This window comes from Lissotriton vulgaris, chromosome 8, assembly GCF_964263255.1.
Source record: "Lissotriton vulgaris chromosome 8, aLisVul1.2, whole genome shotgun sequence".
Taxonomy (NCBI): domain Eukaryota; kingdom Metazoa; phylum Chordata; class Amphibia; order Caudata; family Salamandridae; genus Lissotriton; species Lissotriton vulgaris.
The window spans coordinates 817,154,638-817,181,644 of record NC_141696.1 but is presented as its reverse complement, the minus strand read 5'-3'; the positions used below and the strand labels follow the sequence as shown (position 1 = coordinate 817,181,644).

The 27,007-nt window shown below is 43.2% G+C and overlaps 1 protein-coding gene across 3 annotated transcripts in view; it reads left to right on the top strand.

Moving 5' to 3' along the window:
- Positions 1 to 27,007, top strand: part of MAP4K4 (mitogen-activated protein kinase kinase kinase kinase 4) — a 665,231-nt gene that overhangs the window by 401,275 nt on the left and 236,949 nt on the right. For all 3 annotated transcript variants that reach the window (XM_086934708.1, XM_086934710.1, XM_086934709.1), the window contains exons 7-10: positions 98 to 228; positions 5,518 to 5,572; positions 7,672 to 7,750; positions 14,097 to 14,272. In XM_086934708.1, the coding sequence (XP_086790834.1) occupies positions 98 to 228; positions 5,518 to 5,572; positions 7,672 to 7,750; positions 14,097 to 14,272 (441 nt within the window). The remainder of the gene's footprint in view (positions 1 to 97; positions 229 to 5,517; positions 5,573 to 7,671; positions 7,751 to 14,096; positions 14,273 to 27,007) is intronic.

The following is a 27,007-nucleotide window of genomic DNA, read 5'->3' as shown; positions in this document are numbered from 1 at the left end:
TATATTTGCACCATTGCTTGAAGATCTTGCACTTGACTTTGATTACTTGGTGGATCGTGTCAAAGAATGTCCTAAGGTTCTTGCTTATTATTTGCAGTTGATTTTGGTGTTAGTGCTCAGTTGGACAGGACGGTAGGCAGAAGAAACACGTTCATCGGAACACCCTACTGGATGGCACCTGAAGTCATTGCGTGCGATGAGAACCCAGATGCTACGTATGATTACAGGGTAAGCGTTCTGCTGAACTTCAAACTTTTCCCCAGGCGAGCACTGGACGTAAATGTGATTTTATTTGTGTGTGTGTGTGTGTGTGTGTGTATATGTATGTATGTATGTATATGTATGTATATATATATATATATATATATATATATATATATATATATATATATATATATATACAATTTCTTAGTGTGAGGAGGGCCTTTATTTACAAGAGGCAAAGTCTCGATTGGGTCATGATGCTCCTTCACTGCCTCAGCAACGATAATAGCAAGCATTGCTAAAGGTAGTTGGTCTCACTTTTTTCCCTATTAGCTTTGCCAGTTTTTTGCCAATGCTGTGTAGCATATATTAAAAAAAAAAAAAAAAAAAAAAAAAGTCCGGCATCATTCCATAGCCACTCACTTGAAGTTATCCAAGCTTACACCCCAGTTCCCCAGTTACCATGATGCATGAACAATCTGTGTCATCACACGGGCACCATTTTTTGTTGTTTATGTACCAGTTCCAGATAGCATTTGCCATTCACCTCCCTAAATAAAAAAAAATCACTTTAGTTGTACGAAAGCACATTTTGCAATGCTGAGCATTCTGGCAGGTGCCGGCTCGCAAACAAAATTACAAATAGGTAAAGGACAGCAATGGGTTTTAGGGAGCAGCAGAGGAGTGAGTGGGGGCAAGGGAGCAACTGTGGCAAGTGAGGCTGGGCCTGGAGGAGTCCAAAAGCCAGTTAAGGTGTCGGAAAAGCTATGAATAAGCTTGTGGGAAGGGATGAGTGAGCAATGTGGACACTGCATTTGTGGGTGTTTGTGGGGTAAGAGAAGGAGCGCACGAGGGAGGGAAATCGATAAAAAAACATGCATTCTGATGTCGTGCTGAAAGAAAAAAATACTTCCCTGAATGGGAGCAGTGGAAGAATACAAGCCATCCAATCAAAACAATGGGAAAGAGGCCATGCTCTAGGGGAGAACTAACTGCAAGAAGAGGAAGGCAAACCCTAGAATAAGAAGCAAGCAAGCTGTTACCAAATGTCTGTCTTTCACATTCCTTCAGTGGACACATTACAGTCATGACTCTGCCTGAAGAATGCAAATCAAGGTGGTCTGTGAGCCTGCAACATGATCTTCCTCACTTCCGTTTGCCAAATTTCAGTCCTTGGGCTGTGATTTGAGTTCCTATTTACGGAGTGAATTATTAGAACCCTGATTTTTTTTTCTACTCTTATTTCCTACCATGAAAATACACTGAAACCTGCCAAGTTAATTTTCAAAGAAATTGGAAGCTAAGCAAACAGTATTTGTGAAAAGGTTTTTTTTCCTAAGACCTTTCTTGTGAATGTTTGTATTGAGTTGTGTTCTGATGAACTTGTGCTCATATCCTACTCTGGTGCTATCCCTGAAATGTATCACTATGGAGGTGAGACAAGGTTTTACTATCGGTGAGAATGAGTGTATGGGGGTACAAGTGGATTCAGTGTGGGCACCAACGCATTATCTCTAGCGCACCACTGTGGGAACGGCGCTTCACCTGAAAGTCGAAGCAACGTTTCTGATCCTTTTGGACTATTTATCAGAACACATCTGCTGGTCTCTTTGTGTGGTACACACTGAAAATCGTAGTGAAATATAAAAAGTAGGTTGTGAATGGTCGTCTAGTTGATATGTTTCCCCAGAGCTCACTGCATACCCCTGTTTTGAGATGCAGGGACAACTGTGTGTGCATGCAGTCTGCCGTGAGTCTGTCTGGTTGGTGGAGGTGATAAGGGAGGACATGAACTGTCCAATCAGATCAGCTTGATATTCGAGAAAAAGATCACCTTGATCTCCTTGGAGAGAATCTCCAGAGAAAATGAATGGGCCCACTCGGACTCAGGTGTTCCAGCTCTTGGAGACATCAGACATCCAGTAGCACATTAATTTTATTTTATTATTTATTTTATTTTATTTTATTTATTTGAGAATTTTATAGAGCGCACAGCGGCCCCAACGGGGCGTCCCGGCGCTAGAACTCTGAAAAACAAAGGGAGGTCATAGGGGCAGATATCCAAATTTAGGAAGAGAATAGATGTGTTTTCAGGGATTTATGGAAGACCAATTCTGTCTGACAAGTGCGTAAGGCTAATGGAAGTTTGTTCCAGCATTGAGAGGTACAGACCTCAAAGGTTTTGCCACCAGCCCGAGATCGTTTAAATCGGGGGGTTTCCAGGAAATGGAGGGTATTGGACCGTAGAGTCCTGGAGTTGGCGTAGTGTCGAAGGATGTTTTTGAGGTGTGCCGATCCCTTGCCTTTTGAAGCTCGAAAGGCCAGAGTCATGGCCTTGAACATACATCTTTTTCTATGGGCAGCCAATGTAACTTGCGGAGATGAGGAGTAATATGGTGTCTGGCCGGGATTCTCTCAACCAGCCGTGCGGCAGCGTTTTGGACCGTCTGGAGTTTGTGGCAGAGGCCCGCTGTGATACCAAGGTAGAGAGCATTAGCATAGTCAAGATGGGATATGATCAGGGCCTGGATCACAGTCTTACGGCAGTCTGCCGGCAGATAGTTGATGAGGCGTTTTATGATTCTAATCTTGGCGAAACAGGAGGTTGCTACTGTTTGCACCTGATTTTTGAAGCTAAGTTGAGTGTCCCAGCGGACTCCGAGATTTCTCACCGAGTCTTTAGGGATCGGAGCTAGGCTCAAGTCTTCTGGCGACCATATACTGGAATCCAAGGGGTATGATGTATTGAAAAAAAGGATCTCTGTTTTTCCGGCGTTGAGCCGGAGGGAATTACATTTACATTTACATTTACAATTGGTATCCATCCAGCTCGAGATGTCCCGGAGACAGGATTTCAAAGGATCAAAAGCAGAGGCAGAGTGGGAATCGAAAGTGAAAAGAAGCTGGATGTCATCAGCGTAGGAGGTAGATTTGATCCCTGTCTGTGCAATCAGCTTGGCCAGAGGGGTGAAATACACGTTAAAAAGGAGCGGTCTCAGGGAAGAGCCCTGTGGGACTCCCCATTTGAGTGGTCTGGCCAGAGAAGAAAAAGGGGGTGTGAAGACCTGCTGTGTGCGGTCCGAAAGGTAGGATGAAAACCATTTCAGGACAGCGCCACCCAGCCCAAGGTCCTCCAGTCTTTCCAGCAGGATTTTGTGAGAGACGGTGTCGAATGCTGCCGCTAAATCCAGCAGCACCAACACCGCCCGCGATCCTTGGTCAAGCGTCCACCTCACCGAGTCGGCCAGTTCAATAAGGGCCGACTCGGTGCTGTGGCCCGACCTAAAGCCGTGCTGGGAGTCGTGGTGAAGACCATTGGTTTCAATGTATTTCGACAGCTGGGAGTGTGCCAGTCTTTCCAAGATCTTAGCTGGGGCAGGCAGGAGAGAAATAGGCCTGTAATTACTGGGATTGTCTGGATCTAGGTTGGGTTTCTTTAGGATGGGAACTAAGGAGGCATGTTTCCATTTGGCAGGGAAACAGCCTGTTCTGAGTGAATCATTCCAGATGAGATTGAGGTAGGGGTTAAGAAGGGATGCATGTTTTTTATATAGCTTGGCAGGCCAGGGGTCTTTTGGTGAGCCTGATTTGCATTTGGTTAGTTCGGCCAGAGAGTCTACTTCTGATATGGTGTCAAATTCGAATAGGGTGGGTAGCTGGGGCGAGAGGGTAGAGAGTTTCTTTTTTTGCCCTGCGGTTTTGGGGAGGGGGAAAGAGGAATAGATGGCCTCAATCTTATCTTCAAAGAATTTAGAGAGTTTGTCGCAAAGCGACTGGGAGGCGGGCTGAGTACGAGTCAGCGCAATAGGGTTTGTGAAGGATCTCACTATGTTGAAAATTTCCCTAGGGCCATTACTGGCAAGTTGGATTCGGGATGCCAGAAAATCACGTTTGTGTTTTTTAATCATTCTCCGATATTCTTTAAGGGCTGATTTGTAGGTAATTTTGCTGTCCAGGGACAAGTTGAGTCTCCAAAGGCGTTCGAGGGAGTTACAGGAGGCCTTTTTCTGCCGCAGCTCATCAGAGTACCATGGTGCGGAGGGTGTCGCCCTGTAGGTTTTTATGGGTTTGCTGGGAGCTAAGGCATCCAAGGCCTGAGTAATCCATGAGTCCAAATGATCGATCAATATGTCCGGATCGGACAACAGACAAGGAGGAACATTTTTGAGGTGTCCCAGGAGTAATTCAGGAGTGATGCAACTCCAGTTTCTACCCGATGATTTAGGGGTGATGGCGGGTCTAGCATGGCAGGGGATGTCCATCTCGAAAGGGATGAGGAAGTGGTCCGACCATATAACCGGGATGGGAGATGTAACTCGGATAGATGGTAGGTTGGAACAGATCAGATCCAGAGTATGACCGGCTTTATGGGTAGGTAGGGTAACTGTCTGGACAAGCTTACAGGCGGCTAGCGTCGAAGTGAAATTACTGCTGTGGGGGCAGGAATCGTTATCGACGTGGAGATTAAAGTCTCCTAGAACGGTGAAATTGGCGTATCGTGTGCTAAGCTGAGTGAGATAGTCTGCCAGAGCCAGTAAGTGAGAGACCTTGGAATGCGGGGGGCGGTAGATAAGAATTCCAGAACAAGAAGAGGATGGGGAGATTTGGACGTTGAAGGGGAGACCTTCAATGCTGTCAATTTGATCAAATGGGGGAAGGGAGACCGTCCATTTGGATTTATGAATTAACGCAACACCACCCCCGGATTTACCGTTGGGTCTGTTTGCACAGGTGATGTTGTAGCACTCCGGAAGTGCGAGGGTAATGACGGGATTCGTGGTGTCATTTAGCCATGTTTCGGTCAAAAAAAGCAGATCCCAGTCGTTGTCCCGAAGGGACTGCCAGATGTCAATGGCGTGTTTACTCGGGGATCTGCAGTTGATCAGAGCAGCTCGGAGGGTCCAGGGGGATGGTAGACCGCGTGAAGGAGGGGAACTCAGGACTACATTAATACATGTGATTTCAAAGGCAGAGCACAATACAAGTTCAGGCTTTTGTTTTCACGGATCAGTAAGTGAGTGGATGACTTAATTAGAAGAAAAAAAGAGTACCCCAGATAGAAACATGCCAAATGACTCGCTGCCCTGAAGGCCTGGCTCTCTGCTCTTTTTGAGCATGTTCTTTTTAACTCCAGTGTACCTCAGTCGTTTGGTGGGATATGGCTTCTTGGAGATTGTAGAAGTGATCGTAACCTTTGTTCTTTTTGTGGCGGGGGAGTTGCACATTCTCTTTATGTATGGGAACTTGATGTATACATGTGTGATGTCATTGCATTTCGAAGAGTTCTTGCTAACGTGCTTCTTCATTTTGCAGAGTGACCTCTGGTCTTGCGGAATTACAGCTATCGAAATGGCAGAAGGCGCCCCCCGTAAGTTACTCATTGCTATTTCTCATGACATTGACATGGAACCTAGGTTGGGCTTTTATTTTATGCAATGCTTCAGTATGGGATCAGTTTGTGAGATTTTGACTTTTACCGATGCTTGCGTAGTTGAAGTTTTTCAAGAGTAACTTGAATACACGTTCTGCCTTCTACGTCATATACGGTTGGTGGCAGAGCCCACGTCATCAGTGCTTCAGTCCTTCGCTTTTATGTAGCAGCACCCAGTAGCATTTTAGGTGCCGCAGATGTGATTATCCCCAGTTGGAATCCTGGTTAATAGAAGGAAAAACTAGTCTACAATGTGGTGTCCCTGGTTACTTCGGTGAAGCTGGCCTAACTTCTAGTAACTTAGAACTTGTTTAATTACCTATACCACTTAAGTGCCCTTGCGTAAATATTTTTCTGTGTTGTTCCCATTGGATTCGTAATATAACTTCTATGAATTTGATGACTGATTTAAAAAGACTAGCTCAATTTAGAAACATTTTTAATTGATGACCTTCTTTTGAAAGCTGAATTTACGTGTCTGCTAAAAACTTAATTGTATGTACTGACACTTTAAAAGTGTTTAGAACACGGTTTGTCGGATACAATTGTTTTTTTTATTCACACAACTAAAGTGAAGATACTGCAATAAACACAACCTAATTGGTGGGAACAATTATTTCTAGACTCTGCCTGCTCTGCCGTTGGCTTGCAGTTTCTTAGCGTGCTTTGTATTTAGGCAGTCCGTCCTGTTAAACAGGTAGCTTCTCTGTAAAATAACTACTGTGGTTTTGTATTATTTTCTTTTTAATTTTATGACTAAACTACAGAGGCAGGTAGTTGCTAGGAAGCTGTACAATGTTTGTCATGGTTGTTGGTCTGTCCCCCAGGGTACGATTGACATTGGGAGGCTAAAGCATGAAGTATGCAGTAGGATGTATTATTATAGATCACCATGGGGCAACATTCTCCATATATTTCAGGTCACAAATTGAAAATCGTTTTTTGAATCGACATTGTTTTACCTCTTTTTGATGGTGGTTTGTATCTGCACATCATTTTTTTTGTTTTAGGAACGTCACAGTATTTGTTATAACATAGTTGTAATGCTACTGCTCTAATGTTTGTTAATGTTGTCAACATTGCATTTTGTGCTTGTTCAGGAAAATAAACCATCTACTAGTGTAGCAGGCCATGTAGAATCATTCTTAACAGACGCCACACTGAAAAAGTATTTGATGGAGAAAGTGCGTTTAGCTGTGACTTGGTTACTACTCTTGACAATCCCAAAAAGGGACTTTTTCGCACTAAATATCTGACCCAAACATTTTAAGCGAACACTGCTAGAAGGGTGGGTTTGCTTTTGAGCTGATAAAACTGTGTACGCTCAGTGAATAGCTACACAAAATATAAAGATTGTAACACAACAGATTGTTATGCTGTGTTACACCATTCACAACTATTGGTAGTGTTACATTTCTTTGTGAACCTAATTATAGGTCCATACCCTCACAAAAGGAATCTAGTTGAGGAGGGCAAGCACAGAAGCATCTTAAATTGCCCACGCCCATCTACGCCGTGACTCCTTTATCACTTCCACACCCACTGCATATAACAAAAACACTGTTGTTCACCGACTGGCAACTGCCTCAGTGACTCCATCTACAATTAGATTCCACCTACTGCTATCACTGTTTCCATGACCTCATCAGGTGCAATGCATCGCAACACCCCTCCCTCTGGTTATGTGAGCACTGCCCACTCGTATAATTGGTCTGTTTGAAGCAATGCACTGTGTACGCGTTTTGCAAATGTGCTGGTCCGCTGTGGTGTTTACTGAGTTGTTACTCTTAATTTGATGTTGTATTTGTCCTGAGGGTTGGGAAGTCAGACACCGTACTGGGAAACACCTCTGTGCTGAGCTGTCGCTATTAAACTTGTGTGAACAACAATGAGCTTCTTAAAGAGATCAATGTGTTTACAAGTAGGAAGGTGTTATGTACGCCTGAACTAATTTAGGACGCCACAGCTTGTATATGTTTTGAAAACGTTGGTAGCGATTAAAAAATATGTAAAGCAATTCATGTTTTCTTTTTCAGCTCTCTGCGACATGCATCCAATGAGAGCCCTCTTCCTTATCCCAAGGAACCCTCCGCCGCGACTCAAGTCCAAGAAATGGTAGGGCCAAATCGTGGTCTGTGATGCCAACTAAACACACACAAATGATTTTTGTTCAAGTCCCATGTTTTGGATTCCTTTGGGATTTCTGCAATATTGCTCCATCACAAAATGTATTTCAAGCACATCCCACTTAATTATTTTCTTTCAGCTATCGATAGTAAGAGAAAGTTATTGATTTTGTTTCCTCTGTGCCGTGCTTTTTCAGAAATCATGTAAAATGAAATGCAAAGAGGGGGTGGGGGGTCACCTCCATTTTGGAAGCAATTTCTGACCCCGAGTATTGCTTCAGCACTGTGGAACTTCATCAAACCTCTTCAGCACAACAGTGAAGTTAAAAAACAGCAGCAGACCCCCCTCACATATCCCTTTTAGTTCATGGCAGTTGAAATATATGAAGATTAGTGTTTTCTGTGGGTTTAATGTTTGTCACAAAATTGTGCGAAATTCAAAGCTTCGTGAAGTTACAAAGTTTGTTAATGTATTTTGCACCATTTCACTGGCGAGGAGACTTTCTTCAAAAAGAAATAAATAAAAAGCTAAATTGATTGTTTTCCCAATGAACACGTTTTTCCTAGAAGAGTTTCCCTGGTAGAAAGGAGTTTTTGCTGGATTTTGATAGGTGTCAGTCTTTATTGCTCTCGGTGTAAGTCAAATAATTACAGATTTTTGTTTATTCCGCGTTTTTTCCACTGGAATCCAACATGTTGTGAAACCTTTGTGGAAAATCTGTTTTATGTGCAAGTTTTCTTTATCCACTGTAGAGTACACTTCCTCACTATCATCTGCATAGCCCACTACCCTCAAATTTTGTATCTAACCAGTTCTTTATCAACTCAGAAACGAAAGTGAATCTGTGGTTATTCACATCTTTACCGCACAAGTCCCATTTTGTATCTAACCAGTTCTTTATCAACTCAGAAACGAAAGTGAATCTGTGGTTATTCACATCTTTACCGCACAAGTCCCATTTTGTATCTAACCAGTTCTTTATCAACTCAGAAACGAAAGTGAATCTGTGGTTATTCACATCTTTACCGCTCGAGTCCCATCTTAACGAGCATCTAGCTGCCTTTGTGGAGAATTCAGGCTGTCTTGACCCTTCCCAGCATGGTTTCAGGAGGGAACATAGCACCGAGTCCGCCCTCACCCTGGTTCTCGATTCCATCCGTATGAGTGTGGATGAGGGCCGGACATCCCTCCTGATCCTTTTGGATCTCACAGCTGCCTTCGATACCCTATCTCCCCATGTTTTAACATCTCGACTGGGTGAGATTGGGGTCCGGGGGGCAGCCCTGGGCCTGCTCTCTTCCTTTCTCGAGCATAGGGAGCAGAGGGTAATGTTGGGAACATTTCTATCTCCATCCCTGTCTGTGCAATGTGGGGTCCCTCAAGGGTCGGCGCTTAGTCCCACCCTTTTTAACATCTATGTGACCCCCCTTGCCAGACTTATCAGATCTTTTGGGATGGAGGTAGTCTCCTACGCGGACGACACGCAGATCCTCGTGTCTCTCTCCCAGTCAATTGAGCTGACCGCCTCCAGATTCAGATCCTGTATGGAGGCCGTCGGCCAGTGGATGATATACAACTCACTCAAATTGAATGGGGAGAAGACCGAGGTGATGGTGTTTGGCGGAAGGGAAGATATCTGGTCCACGGAGTGGTGGCCTGACTCGCTTGGTCTGTGCCCCAAACCTACCTCTGTAGCTAAAAATCTTGGGGTAATGATTGACCCTACTCTTGACATGCGTCAGCAAGTCAACAGGACGGTATCGACCTGCTGGGGCATAATTCATGTTCTCAGGAAAATAAGGAACTATCTTTCCCAGCCGGCAAGAAGACAACTTGCTGTCGCCCTTCTGGGATCGCGTCTGGACTACTGCAATGCGCTGTATGCTGGACTTAATAAGAGTCAGATGCAGCGCCTGCAGGTAGTCCAGAATGCGGCAGCTAGATTTGTCCTCGATCTTCCCCGTCGCACTTCGGCCACGCTGGCCAGGAAGCAGCTACATTGGCTTCCGATTAAGGAGCGGATTGTTTTCAAGTCCATGTGTATGGTCTATAAAGCCTTGGCCAAAAGCAGCCCCACAGGGATCAGAACTATCCTGACATTCCACAACCCTGGCAGGAGCCTCCGCTCCTCTAATCATTTTTTCCTCCACATCCCACGAATTCGGAAAGCTAGATGGGGTGGTAAGGCTTTCTCCCTTCTGGCCCCCAAATGGTGGAATGATCTACCACTAGAACTTAGGTCCCTCCCTTCCCTCCAAACCTTCAGAGCAGCCCTTAAAACACGCCTCTTTGTCCAAGCGTACATGTAAGTGCATGACTGCCCGCTTTCTGATCTTTTTTGATAGGCGCCTTGACACCTTCGGGTTTTAGTTTTGCGCGGTACAAGATGCAAAATAAATAAATAAAATAAATACCGCAGAAAGACAATATTTTACCTTTGGCTTGAAAAGTTCAGAAGGTTGTTGTACTATAAAGGCAGTATTTAATGAGAATGTATTTTCCCAAATCAGTTATTTCTTCAAGATGTTCAATAATGAATGTGGAATGATTAAGCTAACCTCTGCCAGTTTCCCGCAGACCAAGTGCAGCTGTTTAAAAATATATGTATTTCTCCTGTGAATTTTATTTTAGGCCATGCACTTTACTTTATGCAGTAGGACTTATTACATTTGAGGGTACCTTGGTGCTTCAGTTGACCCCAAAAAGGACTGTTTTGAAACTTTACTAAAGGAACCCATCCTTGTCTCTGATAGATTCTGGTAAACTAAGAAAGTACTCAGAAGCTGGCCTTGAATGGACTATCCATAGGTTGGTCATGTTCTTGCACCCAGGGAGTTTCATATTGAGGCCAGGTGAAATTTTAATTACACTAGTGTAATCTTTCATATCTCCCATGGTGCACATTCTGTACTTTATGTATTTTCCCCCCAAAGTGGTTGCACTGTTTTACATAACATTTGGTCGCTGGGGAATCATTCAAGCAAAACATTTATCGTGAAAATTGTGTGTTTTGTGACCTCAACACGTTTGTCTGCTTGGATTAGTATCCAGGTTACATCTTGAGGTTTTTTTGTACTGGGGCTATGCCCAAGTGGATAACAGCCACTAAAAATACAGCAAAATGTCTGGCCATTTTTGGCAGTTTTTCCCACCCCATCATTTTACTGACATCGTTGTGACAGTGCCCCTGCTACATTGTGTATAAGATCTGTTGAAGTAAATAGAGGAAACGTGTTGAATTAAATGGCGAAAACATTTAGTAAGAATCGTCATCTAGAGAATGTTAAATTGGCTCATTTTGTACAGATTCAACTGCAGTGTCACAAAATGCAATGCGGAGAGCACTGTACCCTGTCATTCAAACTAACAATGTATCCAACAATGTTGACTGCTTTATAAAGTCGCCCTGTTGTAAACCAATTTATCGGTTTGCAGTGGTAAGAGTTATATTGACTCCATTAGGGAAGATATTGACTTGGAGAGTGTGACCATACATTGCAAAGCAGATTAGCATAAAGATAAGTGCAAACTATAGGATAGATATAAACAAATAAAATTGAAATATTGACATTACACGTGTTATGGGAATAGTAAACCCATAGGGAAAAAAACTTATCCCACAGCATCCAATGACTACTATACGTGCTCACAGAAATAAGTAGATAGTTGTACATTTGTCTTAATCTGGTGAGGCGATTCATTGAAACAGTAAACAAAATGCCCATAGTAACAGACGTGTGCCACACTGGGATATTTGATGGTTGAGGAATTCAGGACGTTTGCAACCTTTGAGCTACGTTGCTGAGTTTGGCAACTCGAGGCTTCTGTTCTAATTCTGCTTTCGGACCTGATCAAACTTCTGTTATTCTGTATACTTTATTTATAAATGCATTTCATCGTAGCACTAAACATTGCAGAGGCAGTAACTGGATTCAGAAATAAAGGGGGCACGCAGATTCAGGTAGTGTCTTCTTGCAAATAAAACAATGTTGGAGGATTTCTGGGGAAGAGAAAGACCAGGGAGTGAATGAGCGAGAAAGGTATGAAGTCAATCAAAGTAGATGGTTATGTGTGGAATTTGTCACCAGCAAATGTGGGTTTTTATGTAAAGTCATATTATTGCACAGTGCATAGCTTTAGAGGTAAGGCTGTCTCTGATAGGTGCTGCAACACCTTAGAATTACTTTCTAAATACCTACTTGATATGAAACATTTGTATGCCCAGTTTTTGGGGGGATTAACATCCAAGACCTCCAGCTGTGCTAGACAGATAGCATATAACCGAGATATGGAGGTTTTTAGGGGATTCAGTATGATGGTGGCTCCTGCCCCTTCGCTAGGGCAGCTGTGCGCTTTAGAAAACTTTTTTTTTAACAGACTAATGCCCCAATGCCATGAATATAGCTGAGCTGCATTCAACGTACAGCTTTACGCTCTCTTTATGTTTATCGCCAGGATTACCAAAGTAGCAGACTTATGGCTTTTATTTGGAGATTGTAGTCCATTAGAAACACAGATACAGCAAGACCCAGTAACATTCACTCACCAGGCTCAATGTCCAGTCAGAGATGGGGGGACAATTGGCTACATTTGCTGTGTTTTGATGTTAATCAAAAAGAACAGTTGATTAACAGAATGCAGAACAATGTCATACCTTCACCCCAGTACAGAGATCTGGGCTTAATTCCATCGATTTTTTTTCTCACCATGCCATTCCAGTTTGGACCCAGTCATATGCATACCTGTCGTGACCTAAAACCCCAGAAACCGGTCTTAGGTTGCTTGTTTCCAGTCCAGGGAGGACCTGGCTTGGCAGTCCGGGCTGGACTGTTCCCATGAGGCGGAGGGTCAAGGGGGATTTGCATATGTCCAGGTCTAAACTGTGGTGGCATGGTGATCAAAAGAATGATTGATTTAACCCAGATCTCTTGACGGGGGGTCAATGTTGTGATTTGTTCTGCATTCCGTCAATCAATATTGTCTTGTGTTTTGACGTTAGACACAGTCCTCCATCGATATAAATTGGACTCTCAAAGGGCCTTTCTATCTTATATGCTGGTGCATTACTGTGTTCATCTCACAGTGGACTGAAGGCCTCTTGGGTTGGCAGGGTTGTGCATACATGTTGTAGTGTTTTTCTTTTTGCTGTACATGTACAGACCTAGAAGATGTTCAAAATGGTATGCACAAAATATTAGAATGTTGTAGCACCATTTTGGGATACACTGTCCCCCCCCGCCCCCCTATCCAAAAAACAGTTATGCAGGTTTCCATGCTACATTTGATTTTAGAACTGTGTGCTTATGGCTAGTTTTTCTTTTGAGGTAGAAACTTTAACTAATCTGCCTTCAGACATTCTCTAACGGGCTGTACTAAATAGAGCAGCCAATGGAAAGTTTTCTCAGACTGCCAACATTTAGGGTTTTATACCTTGAAAATAGCAGATTGCAGTCAAGATTATCCGTGTGAGGGAGCACCCAGGGCACTCAGACCATCCACGGACCCGCAGATTCTGCTTCTTTGGACAGTTATTTAAGGCCGGCAGGCAGTTGAGCATTAAATGTGCACATTTTCAGAAAGGCAAGGACCTGAAATGTTGAAACAGTTTCAGAATCAGGGCAGTCACCTGCAGCCAACTGGATACTACCTGAGACCTGGGATTATCACCATTGTGTGGGCAGAGAAATCTGTCTTGGAAAGGTTTTATTCCGTTCTTTCAAGAGCAGTGAGATTAATTTGGAATTTCTCGCTAAATGGCCATTAAAAAAAACCTTTAACTAGAACATGTCTCCATAGAACCACTTGATGCCTCAATGGAGTGTTCAGTGTTGAGGCTGACATTAGATGGGTTATTTTACTAACTTATTTTACCAATAGGAATGTCCCTCCGATGTACTGGCAGAGTTGATACTGGTTACGAAGGTGTGAATTGCGAGGATCTGTAGGGGTGAAAGTTTCTCTTTGAGTTCTCAACATTTGAGTATGTCTCAATATAAAATGTTTTGTGGACTGGGCACCTCTTGTAGCTCTCACCTCTATCCATGCTCTATTGTATTCATTTTGATGGGGTAGCACATTTGTCATAGTTGCAGTAGTACCACATTCGTTAATTGACTATGGCAGAGTGGCTGGAATTTTATAGGCAGAATAGGCAATGTACACCTTTGTTTTTAAAGGTGTCATATGTTCAACTGGTAGATGTCAGATGTTCTCTTGTGTACACAAATTTGTGGACAGCCATTATTGCCTTGCCCATTTGCATAGCCACAGATGTGAATACCAGTTTTTACATTGATTTCTGAATTGTAATATATTTTAATCATCTTTTTTTCAGGTCAAAGAAGTTTTTTAGTTTCATCGAGGGCTGTTTAGTGAAAAACTACACGCAGCGTCCTCCCACGGAGCAGCTTTTGAAGCACCCTTTTATACGAGATCAGCCAAACGAAAGGCAGGTTCGAATTCAACTCAAAGACCATATTGATAGAACCAGGAAGAAGAGGGGGGAAAAAGGTATGGTGGTGACATTTTAAACCCAGCAAGTACTAAAGCTAATTTTTTAAACTAGAAATGCTTGAATAGTTTCTGACTTGAAAGTTTGAGTTTTACTTATTGCATTTCTTTGAATGTGTGACCAAACTCTGGGCAATACTTAGCGACCTCAAGGTGGATCCACCACTTATTACCTTCTTGCGAGAACTTTACTCGGATGCAACAGCATGTGTTAGATTTGGAGTCAACGGCGAGTTATCCCCATCTTTTTCCATCCAAAAAGGGGTAAGACAGGGATGTGTACTGGCTCCCTTCCTGGTCAACCTTTACACAAATGGACTCGAGCTAGCTATGCTAGAAGGGAGCCAGGACCTACCCCAGATCAATCACCGCCCTATACCAACGCTGCTGTATGCAGATGACTCGGTCATTATTGCCAGGACACTTATTCAATTACAAAAGCAACTTAACAAATACTGTTCTTTTATGGGCTCTCTTGGCCTAAAAATCAACATCAAAAAGACGTTCACCATGCACGTTGGCCCAAAAGTTAAGAACCCTAAACTAATATATGTGGAACAGTCAAGACTGGAAAAAACCTCTGCTTACCCATATCTAGGAATCTTGGTGGATGACTCCCTGAGCAGGCGGCAGGCCACGGATAGTAGAAAACTCCTTTCAGCGAGCAACAACCACTTTGACTTCCTTTTCTAGAAAACTTGGCAAACCAGCTCCCCCAGAACTCCTAAAAATTTACTATGCAAAATGCCACAGTGTGGCCACTTATGGCGCGGGCATCTGGGGATATGGCCCAATAGACCTTATTCAAACAGTAGAGAACAGGTTTGCCAAATATTTGTTGGCCCTCCCACAAAGCGCTCCAATTTATGCCTCCCATAATGAGTTAGGTATGGATTACATTACTGATTATATACGTTCCCAACCAATCCTATTATGGCAACGTATATGGTCAAAACCAGAGTGCCATCTAACTCGGTCACTAATCACGGACTGTATGGCTTTAACAAACCGGAGAAAGATTCCCTGGTTAGCTTATGTGGAGAACTTTTTCAAAGACCTTGGCCGTAGCTCATACTTTGATGATCCTCCTAGTGTGGAGGATATTTCGAGAAAAGAGTAAAAGAAAATAAGCATGGCCTATTTGAGAGAACTTCGTAGCTCAATTGAGATTGTAAAACCGCTCAATACTCAAATCCAAGCAATCCAACCTGTCAAACATCCAACCTTATCTATCGTATTATTTGTCTAATCACGAAAAATATCTTCTGACAAGATTTCGTTTTAACACCTTTTTTCGTTTAGTCTCATTTCCACGGATACAGAATTGGTCGAGCAATATTACGAACTGCCCATGTGATGAACTATCAACTCAGTCCATATTACATATTACTTTTTTCTGTACATATTATAAATCATCACGAAAAACTTGGATACTACCACTTCTTCGTTCCCTTGGTCTTAGGCCATGTCATCAAGCATATCTCGCTCTACAATTCTTGGACTCAACTCATTCCGCAAAATGCATAGCTACTTTTTTAAAAGCTGCTATCAAGATACGACAAACTCTTGATTGAAAATATGTGATTATGTTTTGGCAAAAATATTTTTATTTGTTCGTATTTATAATAATTTTTATTCTACTGTTATATAAATTTTACTTTTTATGGTTGCAAGCAAGTGGTAACTGAATAAAAGATTATGAAAGAAAGAATGTGTGACCAAATGATATTCCTAGATTTGCTGCAAATGTTTTAATTTTCTTCTAAGTTTATAGGTATTTTATTTATACATTTGCATAGCTCTCATACGGACTGGATCTCATGGACCTCGTACCACTGTACTGGGAATTTTGAGAAGTGTTACATTTAGATGCCTCTTAAAGCAAGAGAGCATTTAAAAATCTGAATCTGAAACATCATGAGGATACTATTCCTTCAATCCCATAAGATTGAAAATGTGTAGACTTTAGAAGAAAAATGTTTTTATTTAATTTAGTGAAAGATCATCTTTGCATAAAACACGCTTTAAAGTACACAAGTATCCACAAAACAAAAACAGTCTGGTGGGGTTGATTCAGAGGCATTGTTTGTCCTGACAGTCTTAAGGGATTGCAAATCTTTGGGTTGGGATGGCATCTTTATACCTTATTAGGTGACCCAGATGTTTGGGTTATTTTAAATGCAGGTTACCCACAGAAATGTACTATTCGGTACATTGCACTTAATGCCGGCAGTTGGCTTGGTCATCTTAATTTTTAGTACATGCACTAGGTCTCCTGGAAATACAGAAGAGCACATTTTATTTATATGCAAATCCCTTACTTATCGTCTGAATGTTGTCTCATAGATGACTTCAAGTTAGTTTGATGCTATTTGTAGGCCTTTTTAAAAATTGCAAAGGTAATAGTGTTTTTAAAAAAAGTCTTTTATTGGGTTTACAAATTTCATTGAAAACCATAAAAGTGCATATAAAAGTAGATGAGATCAATATATATATATATATAGAACATCACATTACAATGTTACAGAGTTTTAAAGAGAGGAACTTTAAAAAAAAAATGTGTACAAGTCAAGTTATAAGATAAAACAAAGTTCTTAGGGTGGTATAAACAAAACATGGCTTTATCCAAGAGAAGTTCTATGCTTGACACAGAACTTGAGGAAGTGGGCAATATTTTTTGCGTAGAATTCCTCTTCCAAAAATTGAAGGGCAAAAAAAGCAGGGCGGCATCTACGCAAACCCCACATTTTTAAGATTGGTATTATCCAAGTTTTCCTGGGCTCATTGTAAAATTTACAAAATAAAACAGTGTGTATCAAAGATTGGGGAGATACGTCGTCACAGGTACAGACCGAAAGGTTCTTGGACCAATCATTCATTTGTGGAAAGGTCACAAGTCGATGGAAATTGTTGAACCTAAAACGGGTCAGTAAGAATTTCTCGTAATTGCTCAGCTTATATGCTAGGTAGGGCTGCATAGAAAAAGTAATCTGAATAGTTAAAATGTGCTTTACTGAGTATTTTCCGACCTCAGTAATTAATCTTCGCTCTTCCAAATGTGACATACATAACTTTTTAAAAACCTTTCTTGATACCTTCGATATAGTTAATGGAAAATTATAGTTTTTTCCCAGGCCCAGGTCATAAAGAAAGTTTTTACATAAACAAGCCAACTAATCTTATGCCTGTTTTCAAGCAAAAGGCAATCGCGGAGAAGGGTTTGGGACAATTCGCTCTTTGGGGACGTCCAAACACGGTGCCATAAGAGGATCGGTTGAATTTTGATAGTATCTGATATATATACCATCCCCAGCTCTAAATGGCAACAATAAGTCGAGGAGCTCTGTGGTAGAGCCAGTAGGTATCTCCAGAAACTATTCTCGACTTTCTGGAGGGCGTCCACCTTTCCATGTCCCTAAACCCCTGCTCCATACATGCTACCCTGATGCATTTTGCTTGGAATATCTTAATCATTTCAGTTGCCGACCTTTTGCTTAACCTTTGTGCGAATGTTATTAGGGCAGTGGTTGCCCTAAGAAACAATAATTTTCTAGCCTCGATGGCCTTATTCCATGAAGACTTATCTATTAAAATCCCCAAATACGGATATGTTTGCTCTCTCCAACTTTTTGTTGTCAATAAAAATATCCCTTGTTTTCTTGAAGCCCTTTCCCGAATACATTACAAAGGTTTTCTTAATTTTAATTTTAAGATCCAGGCCAGCCATAAAACTGCGGTATCTTTCTACAACACGTTGGAGCTCCAGAGGGGTTCTAGCTAAAATCACGGCATCATCGGCGAACAGGAGGGCGGGTATTGGGCGAGATCTGATAAGAGGGCAGGTCCTGGCCCCCTTCCAATATAGCTGTTTCCAACCCATTGGTGTAAAGAGGAAGGGAGCCAGGACACAGCCCTGCCTAACCCACCTCTCCACACCAAATGGTGCCGCGAGTTCTCCCCTGAGCCCATACCTCACTCTTGTAGTCGCACCGGAATAGAGTTCACAGAGGAAATTGACCAATGGTAAGTCTATACCCATTTCCAAGTCGACGTAAGCCATGTACAGGTGTCCATTTTTTGCTCCAACATATTTCCCCATTAAAAGGGACAGGTTAAGAGCTTATTCCACTGTACCTAGTCCCTCTCTAAACCCATATTGAAGGTCGTAAACTATGTTGTGGTCTGCCCAGTTTTGGAGTCGTTCCAAAAGAATAGGACCCGCCACCTTACCAAGGGAATCAAGGAGGGAAATAGGACGGTAGCATGATGGACTATGCCGGTCACCCTTTTTGAAGATAGGAACAAGAATTGAGGCTGGCCATGAGTCAACTAGGCCTTTCGGCACAAGCGGCTTCGAGCACTTTAGTCAGAATAGGAGACCATAATTCCAGGTTAAATTTAAAGAGATCAACCGTAACCCCGTCAGGGCCCGGTGCTTTCCCTCCCTTGCTAGCTAGTAAGGCATCTTCCACTTCCAAAAGCGTAAAAGTAAGTGGAATTGGGGAAGATGTTTGTGTTAAGGTTGGTACCCGCCCATCGATTTCAATTGGGCCAGTGCGTTCATGTGAGTCTAAACTAAATATCTGGCTGAAATGCTTGATCCATGTCAAAGCATCAACAGCAACATCTGTTTTAGGATGTTTCTTCACACCTAGGAGAAAAGGGGTTCTGACAACTCTCCAAAAGCTAGCACTATCGTTCATAGTGCAACTTTTGTGCAGTTGGTTCCATAAGTCATTATTTAATTCCACCTTACGGGATTTTAGTGCCTTGTTATAGATCTTTCTAAGTTTGACAATTTCCTCTTTATCCCTGTGGGGTTTATGGAGTGCTGCTTTCAGACTAAAATAGGCCTTTGTGCATGCGTTGTTAAACCACCCTTTAACAGCTTTCCCTTTAGGTTTCAATTTCTGAAAAAGTACATCTTGTACTATTCTAGCGATGCTTGTATAGCTAGCCAGTATCTCTTCATGCAAGGTATCAGGGCTTAAGCATTTTTCAATTAAGGGCAACTCTTTCTTCACAACTTTAGATGTTATTACCGCTGGATCGATTTTCGTCCATTTTAGTAGAGAATGTGCCATTGATGGCATGTGTCTGAGATCGGTGCAGTCTACGAAAGGGTTAGTTTAGCCTTGTAGTAGTTCCACTTGAAGCAGTTTTGGTTTGTCCATAACTGAATGAAAAAGAGGCAATGGACATGTTGAAGGGGGAGCTTATGTACCCTCCGTTCTCAAGAGCTGAATGTGGGTCTATGGATCACATTGTGTGGAGGTCTGCTACATGAATATGGGCTGGACAATCTCCACTCGATTTTCCAAAGAACAAATCATTCAATACGCATTAAAGTTGGGATATTTTAAGATCCGTAATGCAGCAAAACTTCTCGAATGGCAAGGTTGAGATACAGTGGAACTTGTAAACCCTTGACCCAGTCCTGAGGCGGAAGCCGGGAGCTGGAGGTACTCGCTTGTTTTAAAATTGTTGACAAAACTCTATTCTTGCTCCTTGTGTGGTGTCACTATTTCGTGTTTTAATCAAAGCACACCTTAGCGCTTTCAGTCACTCTTGCGCACAGCTGATCCCAATAGCTGTTCGCGCCCTTCCTCGCTCTTTGCCAGCTGCCGCCATCACTACCGGCATGCGCGGTGACTCCGCCCCCTTTTGAGGCCACGCCCCCCTCCTTCACTTCACATAAAAATGTGCATGCATAGGACGTGCAGCGGACGAGCGCAGCGGGAGCGCCGTTGCGCGCCGAGGGCAAGCCCGTCTGCGCCCGTCCGCGCCAAGATCGCGCCAGGCGCAGGAAACCATGCCCTAATCCCCCCAAATATCAGGTATGCACCCAACGACCTCCTCCGACTCTGAGGCACTCCCTGCTGCTCCTGCAAGCTTGACCTATCAAAGGTAGTCGGTTCTGCCAGCTGCACTAAATGCCGCTGGTCACTCACCATCGACCACGACCAGCCAATTCCCTCCAAGTACCAGCGACCATTCTTCAAAGGTGGCCTGATAAATGCCCGGTCTATGTGCAAACATAGTCAAGACATTCATGACCTCATCATAGACTATGACCTTGACTGCCTCATGATCACCGAAACTTGGCTCACAGATGACAGCAACCCCGACATAGCCGTAGCCCTTCCCCAGGGTTACTCCTTCCACAGACAGGACAGACTGAAAGGAAGAGGAGGAGGTGTTGCAATTATTCTGAAGAACACCTTCAACTGTCACACCTTCTGCCTTGACCCACTTATCGACGCAGAGGGAATAGGCTTTTCCATCAAACTTAGCCAATCCTTTTCCCTCTCAGGTGGTCTGATTTACCGCCCACCCGGCAATGCTTCTAAATTTCTCGACTCCCTCAATGACGCTCTGGGACACTTCCTACTTCGTTACCCACACTTTACCCTTCTAGGAGACTTTAATTTGCACCTTGAACCCTCCGCCGACTCTCAAACGAGAAATTTTCTTCAGACACTTGAAATTTTCCATCTACAACAAAGTGTCACGTTGCCTACCCACTCACTAGGTCACACCCTAGATGGTGTTTGCTCCAATTTCCCTTCTCTCACCACCCTACCCCCCCTACCCCAGATATGGACTGATCACTGCCTGATCCCATTCCACATCTCTAGCTGCCACCCTCCAACCATCAATAAACTCAATCCTCATCATGGTCACTCTGCCAACTGGAAAACCGTCCAGAAAAATCTCATTCTTAATCCCATCTCCCTAACCAACTCCCCCTCTCTATCCGGAAACATCGAAAGAGATGCCGACCGCTTCCATAACTGACTATCACAAGAAATTACAAAACGGAGCCCCTCTAATCATCCTGATAGAATCCAGAAGAAAACTAAAAACAAAGCTCCCTGGTTCACACCTGACTTAGCCTCTGCACATCTACTCTGCAGGAAAGCTGAGCGTAAATGGCGTCGAACCTACGACAATGACGACCGCAGCGCCTACATACTTCAGAGGAAAAACTATCTCTCCGCCATCAAATCGGCCAAGAGAGCGTTCTATGTAAATGCCATCAAAGAAGCCAGCCAAAAACAAAAAACTTTATTTACGATAGTAAAGACCTTCACCCATCCCAAAGCTCTCCAACCCGAAATACCCCCATCCCAAGAGCTATGCGACAAGATCTCAGAATACTTTGACGAAAAAATTACCACCATCCAAAAGAACTCCCCCCCCCCCCCCCCCCCAAACCACCCACAAACTTCCCCATCCCGATCAACCTTGCTTGACTGCTGGCAGTCTTAAAAACTTCACCCCGGTCACTCTGGCCCAAACCAGAGAAACGATTCTTTCTTGCAAATCCGGCTCCCCCTCCGACCCCTGCCCCCCTAAGATTCTCCACCAAATCATCGAAGAGATTAACCCTATCGTCAATGACATTATCAACCTGTCTCTCAGTTCTGGATCTGTTCCTCGCTTATGGAAAAAGGGTGTTGTCAAACCACTTATGAAAAAAGCTAATAAATCCCCAGTGGACTTGACCAATCTCCGTCCTATCACCCTTCTCCCCGCTCTGGGAAAAATAACAGAACAGCTAGTCCATAAAGAACTTAAATCCTTTCTGGAAACCCACAACATACTCCATCCTCAGCAATCCGGGTTCCGGCCTAAACATTCAACCGAAACTGCCTTAATTGAACTGACCGACACCATCAAAACGCTGCAAGACCAAAGGAAGAAGGCCATTCTGATCCTTTTTGACCTCACGGCAGCGTTCGACACCATATCCCATTCCATCCTGATCAGCAAATTAATAGACATCGGCATCTCTGACTCAGCCCTATCATGGATCAGATCTTTTCTCAGCGATAGGTCCCAAACTGTCGCCCTGGGCCCTTTTCAATCTAATGAGAAAATGGTTTCTTCCGGAGTCCCCCAAGGGTCCATCCTAAGCCCCCTTCTTTTTAACATTTACCTCATCCCTCTCCTCACCCTGATAGAATCATTCGGCATAACTGTCACCTCATATGCCGATGATACTCAGTTGATCATCCCCCTAGACGACAACTCCAACAAGGCAGAGCTCAGTCTTAAACACTGCCTAACTGCTGTATTCCAATGGATGGACTCAAACCAGCTCCGTTGCAACTCAAATAAAACAGAGATCCTCCCCATCGGAAAGAACGCCTCTTTCTGTCCTGCCTTATGGTGGCCTGACAATTCTGCTGCCCCCCCCCCCCCCCCCCCCCCCCCCCCGACCGTCACTACTGCAAGAAACCTCGGGGTACTTTTTGACTCTGATCTTTCATTTGACCATCATGCCTCGACCGTGGCCGGCAAATGCTTCGGCATAATCAAAACCCTGAGAAAGTTCTTCGACTTTCTCCCCCTAGACTCTAGAAAAACGGTAACAGTAGCCCTCATGCTCTCGCGCGTGGACTACTGTAACGGCCTCCTGGCAGGAACCAAGAAGTCCACCCTCTCCAAACTCCAAAGTGTTTTACACACTGCCGCCCGCCTTGTCTTAAAATTACCTCGCAAATCCTCAATCTCTGCAGCCCTAAAGACCTTACATTGGCTTCCCCTGCACAAGAGAATACTCTTCAAGATTCTCATCGTTGCCTTTCGGGCCTTTAACAAAACAGGTCCCATCTATCTTACCAGACGCTTCCCACACTACAACCCGAGTCGTTCCTTCGCTCTGCCCAAGAAAATTTCATGACCTCCACCAGGTTCAACCTGAAGTCTAAAGGCGGTAAAACCCTAAGCACCCTGGCTATCAAAGCCTGGAACAGTATGCCCAGACACCTAAGACTTCAGACACTTGAGAAGCCTTTTAGAAAACTTCTCAAAACATGGATTTTCAATCTTCCCGACGATTGGACCAAAGCTTCCATCTAGCCTCCCCCCTACCACTCTTCGACCTGGCTTCAAGGACTTTCAGCACCATGATGCTCCTTCCGGAGCGAACGCCGCGCTCTATAAATACCCATCCAAATATCCAAAAAGTGGAATGTTGTTTTGGTATTGTAAAGTTGCTTATTTCTCAGTGGTCTTCAGCATTCTTTATTAGTACAGAGAAAAAAATAGATTTGCATTACTAGTTTCAAGGCAAGCCAGGTGGTTTATTGCTGATGGAATGTCACGTAATTTTCTGTAGCTTACGTATGGATTGATGTTGTCCTAAAGAAATTTGGGAAAACTCAGGACCAAGAAGGTTAGTAAGTGAATGATCTTTGAGTGTGTATTAATGCGTTTTCTGCAGGAAAAAGCACACACAAATGATGTTTCGGAACGTTTGAAAGGTATCTGCCTGTCTGGATCAACGTGGACCATAGAAAGTGCACTTGAATAAACTTGAGAGAAAAGATTAAAGAACTCTGCATCAGCTTATGAACGAGCAAGGACTTACGCTGTTGATGGCAGTGAAGCAACCCTCCAGCCGGCACTAGAGTGAGCGCAGACATTTTATAAAAAGTTCTGTAAATGTCACTTCAAACCTACTTAACAACCCTGGAAGTTCAGTGCCTTCCTTAGTCGATGAGCCTTTACCACCATGTTAGAATGGAGTATTTTTCACATCATATTTTGCATTTGATGTTTACCCAATAAAGAGAGGTTGGTGAAGTTTTAAACGTTTTTCTCATTGATTTTAGTCAAAATATTAGTTTCTTTGTTTCAGGCTAGTCAGATCAGATCAATTACAGAAACAATCAAAAGGATTGGTTACAACAGTCATAAAAAACAACTGTGTGTTCCATTCAGAATATGGTCCCTATTCTAATCTAAAGGACCTATCCTAACAAGAAACCAGACAGAGTTCCTTCTGGAAAAGAGCAAGTAGAATTTTGATGCAACGTTAGACAACTAATATGTCTACTTGCCATGCTTTTATCGAATTGTACCTATCCATTCTTCATATATGCCTGATCTCTTTCTGTCTAGGACCCTACTAAACTGTTTTGAATTTGTTTTATTCATTACTGTGAAGCTCTCTGATGCCCTATTTTGGGTTTTGTTCGCACTATACAAAACCCCAAAAATAAATAAATAAACTAAGAAAAGGTTCAAACTTTCTATAAAGGGTAGTTCTGGAGAGTCAGCTGAATACTCCAGACAGTTGCAGTATCAAATGTCTAAAGGAGCAAAAGAGTGTGAGAAATCACAGCAGTAGCTATGATGAGCATAAAGACAGTCTCAATCTTTGTAAGGAGAAGTCGAGAAAAGCACTGTCCACAATAGCTTATGGTCATTCAAGCTAGCACAATGAAGTGCTAGGGGGCATGGCAGGGTAGAAGTGGATAGAATGCATTGGCTCTATAGATAGGAATACATACTATTTAGAAAGGCCAATAAACATGTTGCAAAAATTGGTGAATACGTTCTCAGCAGCCAATGGAGGAAGATCTTCTGATTGTCTGTCGTTTTTGTCCTCTATTCCCACAAAAAATGTCCATGTCTACAGGAGGTTATTCAGAGGTGACTGCAAGGTATTACAAACATCTACATCTATGAAGGTTCTCATGGCTTTTGCAAGCCTACTCTGTTAGCTGTATGTTGTTCCATTGTGTAGCAGTGAGCTGCTCTGTGAAATGAAAGATATGAATTCTGGTATGTCTTGGTTAGATCACGAAATGTAAGCTACATTAAGCATTTTCTTTTCATAAATATGCTTGTTCATTATGAATATGTGACAAAGAAAAGCATTAACTGTAATGAAGTCCTATGGTGTGAGAAGAAGAGAAATACATTTTGCAGGAAACCGCACATTTCACAAAACGTTCAGGCTCTATGATTCAGTTATAACGTTAAATCACTATTTATGAAAGGCATTTATTTTCTTAAAGGGATAGAGAAGAATAAAAGAAGTGTGACCTAGCAGTTGGAGAACAATAGAAATTAGTTTTCTGCAAAAATGAAGCAGCATTTCCATTATTGCACGTTTAATAAAAGCACATTTCCTAACGTCTACTTTATTATGCATTCCAGTGTTGACGTTTTTAACACGTTTCTATATTATTGGGATATTTTTCATAAGACTTTTCAGTTTCCTCATTAGTCATCCTGAGGAACATTTTGTTTATGCATTTTTCAAATTGAAGATTTAAGCAAAAGTTATATATATATATATATATATATATATATATATATATATATATATATATATATATATATATATATATATATTACACTCTACACTCTTTATTGGGTTTTTAAACAAACTTAACCATAAAGTACAGGTACAATTGAATTCAGTGAGAGCTTGGCTCATATGACTAAAGGAATACAACTAAGATTCGTCCGGTGAGCACAGCAAGGATCATACGGTTCATTACTCATATTTGCATACTTGCAGGAGAGATTGTCAAGTGTACACAACAAGAAGGAGGATATATAACCTCTGGCAGTGGGGGGAAGGGATAGGTATAGGGGTGTGGCAATATCTTGCGAAGAAACTGCATGGAAAGCTAATGCATTGGGTATGAGACAGTATGAATGGCGTTGTATAACATATTACATATGAGCGAAGAGGAGTGAGGGAACAACAGATGCTGCCTGACGCGCTGGATGTGCAGCAGCCACTATGATGGGGGGGGGGGGGGGGGGGGGGGGAAGGTTATCGTTTATAGTGCAAAGCAAAAACTCTGAGAGAAGGATGGCCCAGTGGGTGGAAATGGGTTGTGTGCGGAGACCCTGTACCTCTTCGAAGCGTAGGGCAACTTCCTCGACTGCACCCTACATGTGGACTGCGCCGTGCAAGGTGTCTAAAGAGGGGGTCCCTTAGGAATGCCAGTGCAGGGCCAGAGTGCGCTCGGCGAGGAGAAGTAACAGGGTGGCGAAGCAAGTGCGCAGCTTATGGGACTTGTGCAGCCTGAAGATGCCGGGGAAACACGCCTCTCGTGTGGGTATCAGTGAGCTCCATGACTTGTCCTGATGTATCTTGCACTTTTTTCCTGAAGTAGTGTAGAGCTGGGCAGGATCATATGATGTGCTCTAGTTCAGTGCCTAGTGCCTGACAGTGCGGTCAGTGGGCATTTGCTTGGTGGAAGAAGCAAGTCATTTGGGCTGGGGTGAACTAGGTGTGGTGCAACTCAGAGTTGCAGGTTTTTTTAATCAAGAGTTACGGAATACTTTTTGTGGAAATCCAAGGGCAGTCTCCCACTCCTTATCGTGCAGTGCTCGCCCAAACTCCTTCTCCCATTTGTGCTGTAGGGTATCTAGGGGGTGTATCTTCAGCTCACAGATCGCTTTATTTGGCCAAGTGATAAGCTGACGGCCCGAACCCATAACCAGAGGGTGTGGTAAGGGGTTTGATTCAGTTCTTTCTCTTAGGGTACGGCATGAGTTGCCGGTGGATGAGGAAATGCCATGGGGGCAGACTATAATCTGCTACTAACTGGTCAAGTGTGAGGAGCTGGCCATCAAGAAACTGGTCCCCAAATGTGAGGATTGAGCGTTCCGTCCAGGGGGCTCAGTCAAGTCGAGTAATGTCCCAGATAATTTGGGAGATTCAATTAGTGGAAGTGCAGGCGCGTATACCGGGACTGTCGGGGACATACAATGTATTCTAGTCATGCAAGCCCGTGCCACTGCCACCCAGGCCCGGACTGGCCGTTGCGGGCACTGGGCAAACGCCCTGTGCGCCGTAAGGGTGGGGGCCGGTTTTGTTACAGGGCTGTTTATGCAGCATAGCTGCAAAATCGACCCTGCAACAAAATCTGCCGAAAACCACCCCTGGCAAAGAGCTCAGACCTCCCCCCCGGGAGC